Source organism: Hippopotamus amphibius, chromosome 3 (assembly GCF_030028045.1).
Source record: "Hippopotamus amphibius kiboko isolate mHipAmp2 chromosome 3, mHipAmp2.hap2, whole genome shotgun sequence".
NCBI lineage: Eukaryota > Metazoa > Chordata > Mammalia > Artiodactyla > Hippopotamidae > Hippopotamus > Hippopotamus amphibius.
Window position 1 is genome coordinate 170,145,896 of NC_080188.1, and position 12,993 is coordinate 170,158,888.

General features: G+C 35.0%; 1 protein-coding gene across 6 annotated transcripts in view; it reads left to right on the forward strand.

Annotated features, from left to right (window-relative positions):
- The window catches only part of ACBD6 (acyl-CoA binding domain containing 6), a 218,938-nt gene that overhangs the window by 115,008 nt on the left and 90,937 nt on the right, over positions 1 to 12,993 (forward strand). For 2 of the 6 annotated variants that reach the window (XM_057726693.1, XM_057726694.1), the window contains one exon: positions 4,171 to 7,750. The exons of 3 other annotated variants lie outside the window; for them this stretch is intronic. In XM_057726693.1, coding sequence (XP_057582676.1) covers positions 4,171 to 4,416 — 246 coding nt within the window. In that variant the 3' untranslated portion in view covers positions 4,417 to 7,750. Of the gene's footprint in view, positions 1 to 4,170; positions 7,751 to 12,993 lie in introns of those variants that run through there. One more of the 6 variants, XM_057726697.1, reaches the window with a different exon arrangement.

Genomic DNA, 12,993 nt, shown 5'->3' on the forward strand with positions numbered 1-12,993 from the left:
CATGTAGGTTTTCAGGATGGATCAGTTAGGACTATGTGCCTGACCAGTGTTTTCCTTGCCCTCTTTGTCTTCACATGACCACTTTGTATTGCTCCAGCCTTGGTTTTCCTTTGTTATTGACAATCTTAATCCATATGATCTAGCTTCAGTTAAGGGAATGTTTTTGGCTTTGTCAGTTTGGGTTGCTAACATGCTTCCAAATCAGAGGGCTTTTGGAGATTAGCTCTCAGAATAGCTTTCCCTTTGTAATTTCTTCTCTGGTTTCCTTATTGAAAACTCTTTTCAAATATAGACAATACAAACATAATAAATGGAAGGAAATGTTCATCTCCCTCATGGCTCAATCTTTCTTAAACAACATTATTATTGACTGGCCTATTGGTTGCCAAAAAAGAAAATCAATTTTATTAGAAGTATTTGCTTGGCCACAGATCTTGGTACTAACCCAGCAGAGACAGGCTGATGTTATCAAGTATCTGAAGACTAATTTTTACCATTAGCCTGAAACGAAGTAGTAATTAAAGATATGTCAGTGTCTTCTCTGTGTTTTCCTGTCATTTTTAACCTTTCAGTGTATCTCATATATACTTTTATTGCACTGCAATTTCTGCATACTGTAACTCTGATGGAATTGGATCTTTTAATTTTATTTCTGAGAAAGATCCTTTATAGATTTCATTTGTTATCTGGCAGTATTTTGGACACAATTTTGTCTTTTCCACTGCTTGGTATTGATTTTTAGTTCAGCTCTGGAAGTTAGGTTCTTAACCACATTTGAGATTAGGATGTGGGTTAAATACACATGCACACCCCCCTCAGACCTCTTGAGTAAATTTGATCTTTAAGTCCTGGAGAAAGATTAAAACTACTCTAAAAGCACATTAAGAAGTATCTGAATGCTAAAGATTTATTACTAGACTTCTCAGATTTATTGTGAAGTAACGCTAAGGAAATAAGCAGGGTTGGGGGAGAAGTGGGAGCATCTGTGGTATTGGATGTCTACACGGTATACTGGGTGTTAGGCAGTTGAAAAGGAGAATATTTTGAGTGTTAACTGAAATGTTTAAGGACTCTGTGATATATAAATTACATAAACTTACGGTTTACATAATGACGTAGAGCAGCATGCCTTCTCACTGAATACCTTGGTAAATCTGTGTGTTATAGAAAATTTCAACAACATGAGAAAACATGAGATTTAACTAGAGTTATTGTGGTGATCATTTCGTAATATATACAGATATTGAATCATTATGTTTTATACCCAAAACTGATATGTCAATTATATCTCAGTTTTAAAAAAGAATACTTGTGAAAAAATAAATAAATGAATCTGAAAAAAAGAAATTCTATATACACATAGTTTTGTGAAATAAATAGAAATATATATATATATGTATTTTTTTTTAACAAATGGGGTTAATGACAATTCTAGATTTCTCAAGGGTGTTGTGGGACTTAAAATGATGACAATAGCCCATCTACCTCAGGGTTATTCTGCTGTTCCTTGGCCTAGTCCTCCCCAAGTTCACCAAACATATTTCTGCCAACAGAGCCTTCCAAAGACTGCTGTTTGTTATGTCACTGACCTACTCAAAACTCTCTAATGACTGCACTGCTTATAGGATAAATTCCAAACTCTGTAGATTTGAATTCAGAGTTTTCTGTCGTCGGGTGGGGGCAGCAAGAGAAAAATATATAAAGCAGTAAATAAAACCATCTGTAATTCTGTTATGTGTGTAGGGGGGTAGGATATAAAACAGCTTTTTAGTGTTTACTGTGTACCAAGCATTTTATATATAGTCATCACATCAATCCAATAATGTAGGTATATCACTGTCTGCATTTTAGTGATAAAGAAACAGAAGTCACAGAGCTAGTGATAGTCTAGACTTGAACATCTCGTTCTGACTCCAAAGCCCAAGCCCTTATCCTCTCCTCTGGAAAATTTGAATACGTTTCCTTCTCATCTTTATTTTCTCTACTTACATGTACATATCTTAAAGATATTTGGTACATTATTGCATACAGAGTAGTTTTTCTTAATTATCTAAAATATTGAGGTATAAAATACATTCAATGAGGTACATATAGTATAAAAACTTAAGTATACAACCTAATGCATTGTGTGTGTGTGTGTGTGTGTATCTATGCAACCGCCCTATATCAAATTAGAACATTTCCAGAACCCCTTGAAGGTTTGTTTCCTTAAGCTACTTCCTGTCAATATTAATCCTCTCCCCCCACCCCAAGGTAACTATCACTCTGACTTCCATCATCATCAGTTAGTTTTTTCTCTTCTTGAAATTCAGATATTTAGACTATTTTAATAATATTCTTTTGGATTGGTCTTATTATGCTCAATAAAACATTTGTGAGAGTCATCCAGATTGTTACATATTTCATTTGTTCCTTTACTTGTGTTGCTGTGTAACATTTCATTGTATGCATATACCACAATATATCCATTCTCCTGTTGATGTAAATTTAGTTTTTAGAGTTGTTTTTTTTCCTTTCACTTTTAGGCTATTATGAATAAAATGTCTGTGAACATTCTTGAACATGGACATATACACATATATTTTCGTTTCACTTGGATATACTTAGGAGTAGAATTGCTGGGTTATAAGATAATTGTGTTTAACCTTTTGAGGAACTGCTTATGGTTTTTCAAAGAGGCTTCCCCATTTGCATTCCCACCAGCAATGTATGAGAGTTCCAGTTTCTCAGCATCCTTATCAACACTTGTTATTATCAGTCTTTTTGACTATAGCCATCCTAGTGTATCTCATTGTAGTTTTGAATTTCATTTTTCCTGTGGTTAATGATATTGAGCATCTTTTCATGTGCTTACTGGCCATCTTTGTATGTTCTTTAGGTAAATATCTATTCAGATCCTGTGCCCCTGCCCCCCACCCCCCTCTTTTTTGACTGGGTGGGAAAAAAAAAGACATGGGAAGCACAGTAACGTTCTTCAGAAGTAAAACCTACTGAGGGGTGTAATGGACTCAGGGCCAGCCTTTTGAGGCAAATCATCATTTGTGACTTATGTTACCATCCTTTCATCTGTTTGAGATATTTACCTGGATGAAATCCACTTTGAGGACTGCCAGTGGTGATCTCAGAGGGAAAATATGTCACAACAGATGCCTAAAAGGTGTGAGTACAAGGGAGTAGCTTGGAGGCTTTGCTTAGGTGATGGTATTAGTAGTGGGATGAGTGAAGAGACTGCCTGAATCAGACCTTTTATTTTGTTTTTGGCATTTAAAAAAAAATCTCCCTAAATTCTCTATCCACCATTAGAAGAGACCACCCCCACCCAAAGAACAGGGACTAGGATAATTTCATGGATTCATCCAATTCCTTAGAGGTCTTTGTACCTCAAACAACTAGAGCAAATTGTTAATACTAACAGTGCCTATGCCCCTTTTAAAAATTGAATTATTTGTCTCTTTATTATTAAGTTGTAAGAGTTATATATTTTGAGTATAATTTCCTTATCAAATATATGATTTATAGAGAATTCCCTGGCAGTCCAGTGGTTAGGACTCTGTGCTTCCACTGCAGAGGATTCCTGGTTGGGGAACTAGGATCCCCGCGTGCCATCGTATATATGTGATTTATAAGTATTTTCTTCCATTCAGTGGATTCTCTTTTCACTCGCTTGATAATGTCCTTTGAAACACAAAAGGTTTTAATTTTGATGAAGCCTAATCTATCTATTTTAAAATTTTGTTGTTTGTGGTTTTGGTGTTGTTTATAAGAAACTATTGTCTAATCAGAGATCATAGTGATTAAGCCTTTTTCTTCTAATAGCTTTATAGTGTTATCTTTTATATTTAGGTCTTTGATTCATTTTGAATTAATTGTGTGTGATGTGAGATAGGAGTCAGACTTCATTCTTTTACATATGGATGTCCAGTTGTTTCAGCATCATTTATTGAAAAGACTATTCTTTCCCCCATTGAATTGTTGTAGCACCTTTGTCAAAAATCAATTGATGATAAATGTGAGGGTTTATTTCCAGATTTTCAGTTCTGTTCCATCGACTGATATCTCTACCCTCATGCCAGTACGACACTGTCTTGATTACTGTAACTTTGTAATAACTTTTGAAACTGAGATGTGTGAGTTCTCCAACTTTATTCTTTTTTTTTTTTCTTCCCCCAGATTGTTTTGGCTATTCTGGGCCCCTTGAATTTTCATTTGAATTTTATAATCAACTTTGCAATGTTTGGAGGTCAAGAGGAAAGCCTAGACATCCCCTGGCCGGTAGTAGACAATGCTCTTCTTCCTCACCCGGGTGGTGTCGACAGAGGCGGAGCAGAAACCCTGGACTTTCACCTCCTGCCCAGTGGTTGCAGGCAGTGCTTCCCTTCTCCCACAAGGGTGGTATCAGTGGAGGCCAAGTGGTAAACTTGGACATCTACCCTGCACTCTAGAAATAAAAGCAGTAATAAAATGGTACTTACCCCCTTTCCAAATAGAAAGTGGTGCTGTTGAGGAGGGGTGGGGTAGTATTTCAGAGAAGAGGAAGCTGGGGAAAGGGATTCTTTAAACTTGTGTATGGAATCCTAGAAAGATCCCAAAGTGACTCACACATTAAACTGACTGGAATTAACACACCAAAAGGTTTGAAAACTGAAGTACAGTGTGGAATACTGCTCATGTTTTCACATTGACCTCTAGGTAGCACACAAACAAAGCAGGCCAGAATATCACTTTAAGAACTCTGAAAACTAAATTGTCGTTGGAACCCAGGTCATAAAAATAGGCCAGGACCTGCATGAGAAATTCATATGGGGAGACTGCCTGCTAAAATATAATAGATTTAAACAGGATCCAGACTCTCATAACATACTGAAATTGAAAATTACTCATCATACCAAGAACCAGGAAAATCACAACTTTAATGAGAAAAGGCAACCAACACACACCAAACACTAAGGTGACTCAGATGTTCAAATTATCTGACAAGAATTTTTTAAAATAATCATAAAAATGAACGGTTGTGAACATTCTCAAAACAAATGAAAAGAAAAAAATAGGAAATCTGAACCCAAAAGGCTTTAAATTACAGGTTCAATTTCTTTAACTAATACAAGACTGTTCACATTATATATATATATATATAATGTCATATATATATAAATGACATGTCATATATATGTCAGTTTTTTTTTTTTTTAATAAATTTACTTATTTTTTGGTTGCATTGGGTCTTCGTTGCTGTACATGGGCCTTCTCTAGTTGTGGCAAGCAGGGCTACTCTTTGTTGCAGCATATGGGCTTCTCATGGCAGTGGCTTCTCTTTTTGAGGAGCACGGGCTCTAGGCGCACAGGCTTCAGTAGTTGTGGCGTGTGGGCTCAGTAGTTGTGCTGCACAGGCTTAGTTGCTCCATGGCATGTGGGATCTTCCCTGACCAGGGATTGAACCTGTGTCCCCTGCATTAGCAGGCAGATTCTTAATCACTGCGCCACCAGGGAAGTCCCTATATGTCAGTTTTAATAAGTTGGGTTTTTCAAGGAATTTGTCCATTTTATCTTAAGTTATTAAAGATTGACCTAAAGTTATTCGTAATCATCTTGCTATCATTGTAGTATCTCTAGGGTGTATAGCGATATCTCTTTTTTTAAATTTTCTGATACTGACGATTTATTTTTACTGAGTATCCTTGCTAAGGGTTTATCAACTTTATTAATCATTTCAAAGAATGAGCTTTTAGCTTTGCAATTGTCTCCATTTTTACATTTGGTGTCTGTCACTGATTTTTGCTCTTTATTCTTTCCTTCTACTTTCTTTGGATTTAATTTACTGTTCTTTTTCTGGCTTCTTGACATGGAAGCTTAGATCATTGATTTTCAGCTAGTCTAATAGGTGTGCTTAGAAGTATAAATTTCTCTTTATACATTACTTTAAATGCATTTAGCAATTTTTACATATTATTATCCTCTAGTCAAAATATTTTTTAATTTCCACTGCAGTTTCTTTGAATTGTGCGTTATCCAGATGTGTGTTAATTGATCAACATTTGGGAATTTTATAGTTATCTTTTATATTCATTTCTAGTTTGATACTATTATAAGCCAACATACTCGAGAGTTTCAATATTTTGAAATTAACACTTGCTTTTTGGCCCATGATATTGTATATTTGGGGGAATGTTGCATGTTTGCTTGAAAAGACTCTGTGTTTTGCAATTGTTTGGTGTAGACTTCTACAAATATCATTTAGGTAAGGTTGGTTGATAGTGTTAGTCAAGTGTGCTAAATTCTTACTGAGTTTTTGTTTACTTGTTTATCACTTACTGAGAGAATTATGTTAAAATCTCTAATTATACTTTATCTGTTTTTCCTTTAGTTATGTTCATTTATATATATCTTGAAACTATGTTATTAGATACAGATTTAAAATTGTTTTCTTGTTGAATTGACCCTTTTATCATTGAGAAGTGTCCATTTTAAAGTCTATTAATTCTTCTTGCCTTAAAGTGTACTTTGTCCAGTGTTATATAGCCACATCAGCTTTCCTGTGGATAGTGTTTACTTTGTATATTTTTTTCTTTTCTTTTACTTTTACCCTATCTCTGTGTTAGTCTTCTTGGGCTTCCATAACAAAATACCACAGACTGGGTGGTTTAAACAGACACTTTCTTACAACTCTGAGGGCTTCAAGTCCAAGATCAAGGTGCTGGCAGTGTTGATTTCTGGTGAGACCTCTGTAGTCACTTATAGAGTGCCTTTTCACTGTCTCCTCACATGGCCTTTCTATCAGTGCCCTAGTGGAGAGAGAGATCTCTAAATGTCTCTTCCTCTTATAAGACACAAGTCCTATCAGATCAGGGCCCCACTCTTATGACCTCATTTAACTTTAATTACCTCCTTGAAGGCCCTGTCTTCAAATACAGTCACATTGGTGGTTAGGGCTTAAACATATGAATTTTGTGTGTGTGGCAGGGTGGGGGGATGCAATTGTCTGTTAAGATTATGTATTTATATTTAAAGTGTGTTTCTTTTTTTCTTTTTTCTTTTCTCTTTTGCCACACGGCACGGCTTATGGGATCATAGCTCCCCAACCAGGGATCGAACCCAGGCCCACAGCAGTGAAAGCACTGAGTTTTAACCACTGGACCACCAGGGAATTCCCTAAAGTGTGTTTCTTATAAATAGCATGTAGTTGGGTCTTGGTTTTTATCCAGTGTGATACTCTTTGTCTTTTAATTGCAGTGTTTAATTTTTTTACATTTAATGCAATTACTGGTATAGTTCTGTTTAATTTTACTGTCTTTCTTTTTGTTTTTTGATTTTTTGTTTGTCTCACCTGCTTTTTGTCTGTTTTTTTTCCCAACTTCTTTTGTATTTGTCAAATATTTTTATTACTTAATTTTACCTTTTTTATTGGGTGTTTGTTATTCCTTGTATTGGATAGAATCACTCTTAATGGTTATGATAGAAATTACAAACAGCTGATTCACTTTGTTGTACAGCAGAAACTGGCATAACAGTGTAAAGCAATTATATTCCAATAAAGTTCTAAAAAAAAAAGTCCCTTAACTTATTAGAGTCTACCTTAAATTAATACTTTTGCCATGCCCTGAACACTGAAAAAAGCTTAAAATAGTTTAATTCTGTTTATTTTTTTCCTGCTTGTGATGCTATAATTGTGATATATTTTTACTTCTGTATTTGTTACTTTCCTCACAAGATACTGTTTTTGCATTAGTCAGTCGTCTTTTATCTTTATTCACATATTTACCCTTTCTGATGCTCTTTCACTTCTTGCACTTTCCTGATTCTATCTGGTATCATTTTTCTTTTGCCTGAAGAACTTTAATATTTCTTATAGTATTGACTTCTAGTGATGAATCATCTCAGCTTCAGTTTTCTGAGTATGTCTTTTCCACTTACAGTTTAGAAAGGTAATTTTGCTTGATAGAGCATCCTGTGTTGGCCGGTTTGTTTTTTCTGCCCTTTAGAGCTGTCATTCTATTGTCTTCTAGCTCTCATATTTTGTTTTGAGTAGTTAGTTGCAATTCTTTTTGTAATTTTTTGTTATTCTTCTGAAGATAGTGTCTTTTTTGCTCTGACTACATTTAAGATTTTTTCTGTATTTTATTTTCCATCAGTGACTAAATGTATTTGCTTTGTTTGATTTTTTAATTCTTCTTCAGGCTCCACATTGAGTTCTTAATTACAGAGATTGTAATTTTCCATTTCTAGAATGACCATTTTATTAATTTCACCTATTCCCTTTTTCTGTTGAAAATTTCCATCTTTTCCTCTATTTTCTTTCACATATTTATAATGATCATTGTAAAGTTCTTGAGTTTTAATTCAAATAACTGGATCATCTTTGAAGCTGCTTCTTTTGGCTGTTTTTTCTTTTGTTTATGGATCACAATTTCCTACTCATTCACATGTCTAAATTAAATTTTTTTTTCATTTTGAAACAATCTCAAATTTATACAAATAGTAAGAGTATGTTTGAATCTTAAACCTTGAACTATAAGAATATTTTGCCAACATTATGCCCTACCACCCCTATGCAAACAAGGACATTCTACTATGTAACCACAGTTCAACCATCACAATCAAGATATCATCACTGATATATTACAACCATCTAATCTTTATACATCATTCAAGTTTGGCCAGTTGGCCCTAGAATGTCTTTTATAATGAAAGGATTTAGTTTAGTATCACACATTGCCTTTATCATGTCTAAAAGAGCCTAAAGGAAGAAACTAAAGATCTCCTTCATTATGCAACAGTTACACAGCTTCTCCTTGACATATATGACTTTGATACCTTTAAAGATTACAGACCAATTATTTTACAGAACGTTTCTCAATTTGAGTTTGTCTCACATTTCCTTCTGATGATGTTTATATTGTGTATCTTTCATAGGAACCTATATCTGATGTCACATACTTTCAATTTGCTCCATTACTGATGTTGTTTATTTTGATCACTTGGTTAAGGTGGTGTCTAGCGTTAGTAAAATTACTTTTGTCCCTTTGTAATTCATTACTGTTTTGTGGGGAGATACTTGGGGATACTTGTCCTCATCAGAATTTCAATTTATTCGTACTTTTATTTATATCAGTTTGAACTCATGGTTTCCTCTTTTATTCAAAGTTGTAATGTTATCATTATTTAATTTTATGCTCAAAGTATTCCAGGTTTGGCCAATGGGAGCCACTTCAGTCTGGCCTCTGTGACCTATTGACATGCGTTCATAATTCTTTGAGAAATTTCTCACTGTCTGGCATAACAAGAAGTCCTAGGTTCATCTTGAACTTTTTCTTTTTCCAGCCTTGGAAACAGCAGTTTCTCCAGAGAGCTCTGATTCAACTTAGTAGAGATGGGTATTTAGAAACCAAGATCTGAGCATTAGGGGTGATCATTATCACTGGCTATCATTCTTCCCAGATCCTGTCATATGTATACATATACATTTTAAAATCTGTGGTCATTTTTTCTCTGTATGTGTGTGTTTACACCAGTACTTCTTCCAGTTCAATACCATAGGATTCATTCAGTTTTCTGTTTCTATATTTGTAGCTCTCTTGTCTAACAATGAGAACCTTGACTCCCATTATCTTATCATATTTACTTATTTGATATCAATCTCCTAGTGTGTAACCAGTCTTTCATCCTGCTGCCACCCCCTCTCCTGCATGGATACCCTAATCATACTGAAGCTTTGACAGTTTGCTCAGACCACTTCTCTAGTGGATGCTCGCCTCACTCCTGTTGGTCTCTGACACCCTGAGGCAGGTCACTTTCCCACGTGAGTGCCTTCCTCACTCAGCTTAGGCTTCAGCATCGAATACCATGCCAACCTTTTGTGAGAGTATCTTCTTCATTCTACGTGCTCTCTGACATTTTATACTGAAATGTCTTTTTATGTGTATGTATGTCCTCATCCTGCATGAACTTTGACACTTCACACTAGGCTGCTACCACTCCAGGTGGACACCCTCCTCGTCCTAGTTAGGCTCTGGACCACTACAGCTCCCCTCTTCTCTACCTTTCTGCTCCCACAAAGACAGCTACCTCACTCCACCTTAACTTATGGTTTCAAAACTAAACTGTTCAAGAAAGGAAGAGGAAGAGCTGTATCTCAATGTTTTATGGTATGTTGCACACTATGTATAAAGAACAATAGATTCTGAAGTTGGTGTTGTTTTCCCCCAAGAGAGGGCACTCCTTAGCATCTGTCAAATATATAATTTGAGGGGCTGATCATGCAGGTCAGTGAGGAATTGAGCTAAGTTGGGGCCGAATTGAACGTAGTCCTCTGTTTTCCTATATAGCTCGGGGGTGATTCTTTAGGCATTTTGCTTATGAGCCTATGGGCCTCTGCCTCCCTATCTTGAAAGACTGGTTAAGATTCAGTCTGGTTTTTTTCTACTTTGAGCTTTCTTTTCCAGCTTCCTGCCTTACACTGCTTCCAAATTTTGGCATATGTATCCAGGCTGAGATTTGCTGTTTGAGGCAGGCCCCGTTCTTCAAGCAGGACTTTGTCTCAAGTATTGCAAGACAGCAGATTCCTGTATGCTTTTTTAGAAACTTTGGCTTCCCACACAGCCCCTGAATTCAGAAAATAAACTGTGTGGGAGAACAAACAGCATTTTGTGTTTGGGACCTCAAAACTTTTTGAATTGTTGAGCCATGACTCTTAAATAGTTTTAGAAGTACAATTTACCCAACTTTTTTTTTTTTAAGTTGTTGGGTTGAGAAAGTTACTTTCTTGTATCTTCTTCCATCCTACCTGGAACCAGAAAACAGCTTTTGGTTTTTGTACTTCTTTTTCATTTAATGTTATATTGTGACCATTTTACTATGTTATTCAATATTTTTCAAAATGTTTTTTATTGGTTTTTTTTTGATAGCTCATCAAACTGAGGGCCTTATATCCCTGGCAACAGTAGAGTACATGGTATATGCAAGAATATATGAGAAACCCTAAGATAAGTGTGGTGCATCTTTCCAGAGTATTCATTTTCCTTGAAGATTTGGGGAATACAAACAATTTAACTTATAAGTAGCTCCTAAAATCATTTGATACATAAACAAACATGGATATGTAATTGTAGAATAGGCTATAAAATGCACACAAATTATTTAGATAAAACAAGACTTCAAGGAAATTTCATGTTTTTAACAAGGCCATTGCAGTCACTTAAGATATTCCTCCAGTTTTTCTTGTTTTTCAACAGTTTTTCTCCCAAGAGGAAGTATTTTTTAACTTAGACTTTTCTTCTCTTTTTCTCAGTATTCAGGTACATAAATATCACTAAGTATTCCCATTTTCTAATTTTAGGAGACATGTATTGATCTTCCCTTTCTTGTGTCTGCTTTTTAAAAAAATTCTCCCAAGGAAATAGAAAAGGTTTGCCTTGTCCTTTTTGCTATCTTTTCTTTATTGTATATGTAGACACTATTATTATTTGCAGGATTAAAGCAAATATTTAAATAGGGGTCTTACTTTATTTCTTAACCTTTGCTATGTAAGGATCTGTGGTGTTTTTAAATAATTGTTTCTTCTTCATGCTGTAGTCAATAAAACCTCGTGTACTATTAAAACAAAAAGTTAGACTGCAAAAGTTAGATGTTTAAGAAAAAGTATGAAACACTGCTCAACATCACTAATTATTAGAGAAATGCAAATCAAAATTACAATGAGGTATCACCTCACACCAGTTAGAATGGGCATCATGAGAACATCTACAAACAGTAAATGCTGGAGAGGGTGTGGAGAAAAGGGAATGCTCTTGCACTGTTGGTGGGAATGTATATTGATACAGCCACTAGCCACTATGGAGAACAGTATGGAGGTTCCTTGCAAAACTAAAAATAGAACTACCATATGACCCGGCAATCCCACTGCTGGGCATATACCCAGAGAACCATAATTCAAAAAGACACATGCACGCCAATGTTCACTGCAGCACCATTTACAATAGCCAGGACATAGAAGCAACCTAAATGTCCATCAGCAGATGAATGGATAAAAAAGATGTGGTACATATATACAATGGAATATTACTCAGCTGTATAAAGCAATGAAACTGGGACATTTCTAGAGACATGGATGGACCTAGAGACTGTCATACAGAGTGAAGTGAGTCAGAAAGAGAAAAACAAATAGCATATATTAACACATATATGCGGACTATGGAAAAATGGTACAGATCAACCGGTTTGCAAGGCAGAAATGGAGACACAGATGTAGAGAACAAACATATGGACACCAAGTGGGGAAAGCGGGGAGGGTTGTGGGGAATGAATTGGGAGATTGGGATACCAAATTGTACACTCTAAATATATGCAGTTTATTGTATGTTAACTGTATCTCAATAAAATTTCCTAAAAAAAAAGAGAAAAAAGAAAAAGTAGAATATACTAGTAAATGACTTAGGTATATATCTTTTTGTAAACTAATCAAAGAATATTTAAATTATTTACTTTTTCAAATTATTATTTCATACATTTATAAACCCATTTACAAATATGTATGTAGTTGACATATAGAGAGAGAAGTTATAAATCATAAGAACTAAAATTTGAGTCTCAGAATTACTATAGTGACAAATAGCTTGAGGCCATGGCATTCTTATTGGAATGACATTATACTAATTATGTCACATTAAATAAATTCTAAGATGATTTTTTTTTGTACTTTAACATCTTTAAATTGAGATACATCTTATACAATCACCATTAACCAAATAACGTAGTTGTCACCGCCTGTGCTTGAACGAAGTTAGTCTTCGTTGTTAATATTGTTGCTTCAGTTAAGTTACATTCATTGATATGTTGGCTTTAATTGCCATCTAAAATATTTTCAGAAAGATGACTATAGTTGTATATTGAAACAAAAAAGTTATTGTATATGAAGCAAGGCACAAAAATAGAAGTGAGAGGAATGACCATTATTCCGTAGTTTTTTATGTGTGTGCATGACCAAAAAAACCTCTTCAAGGA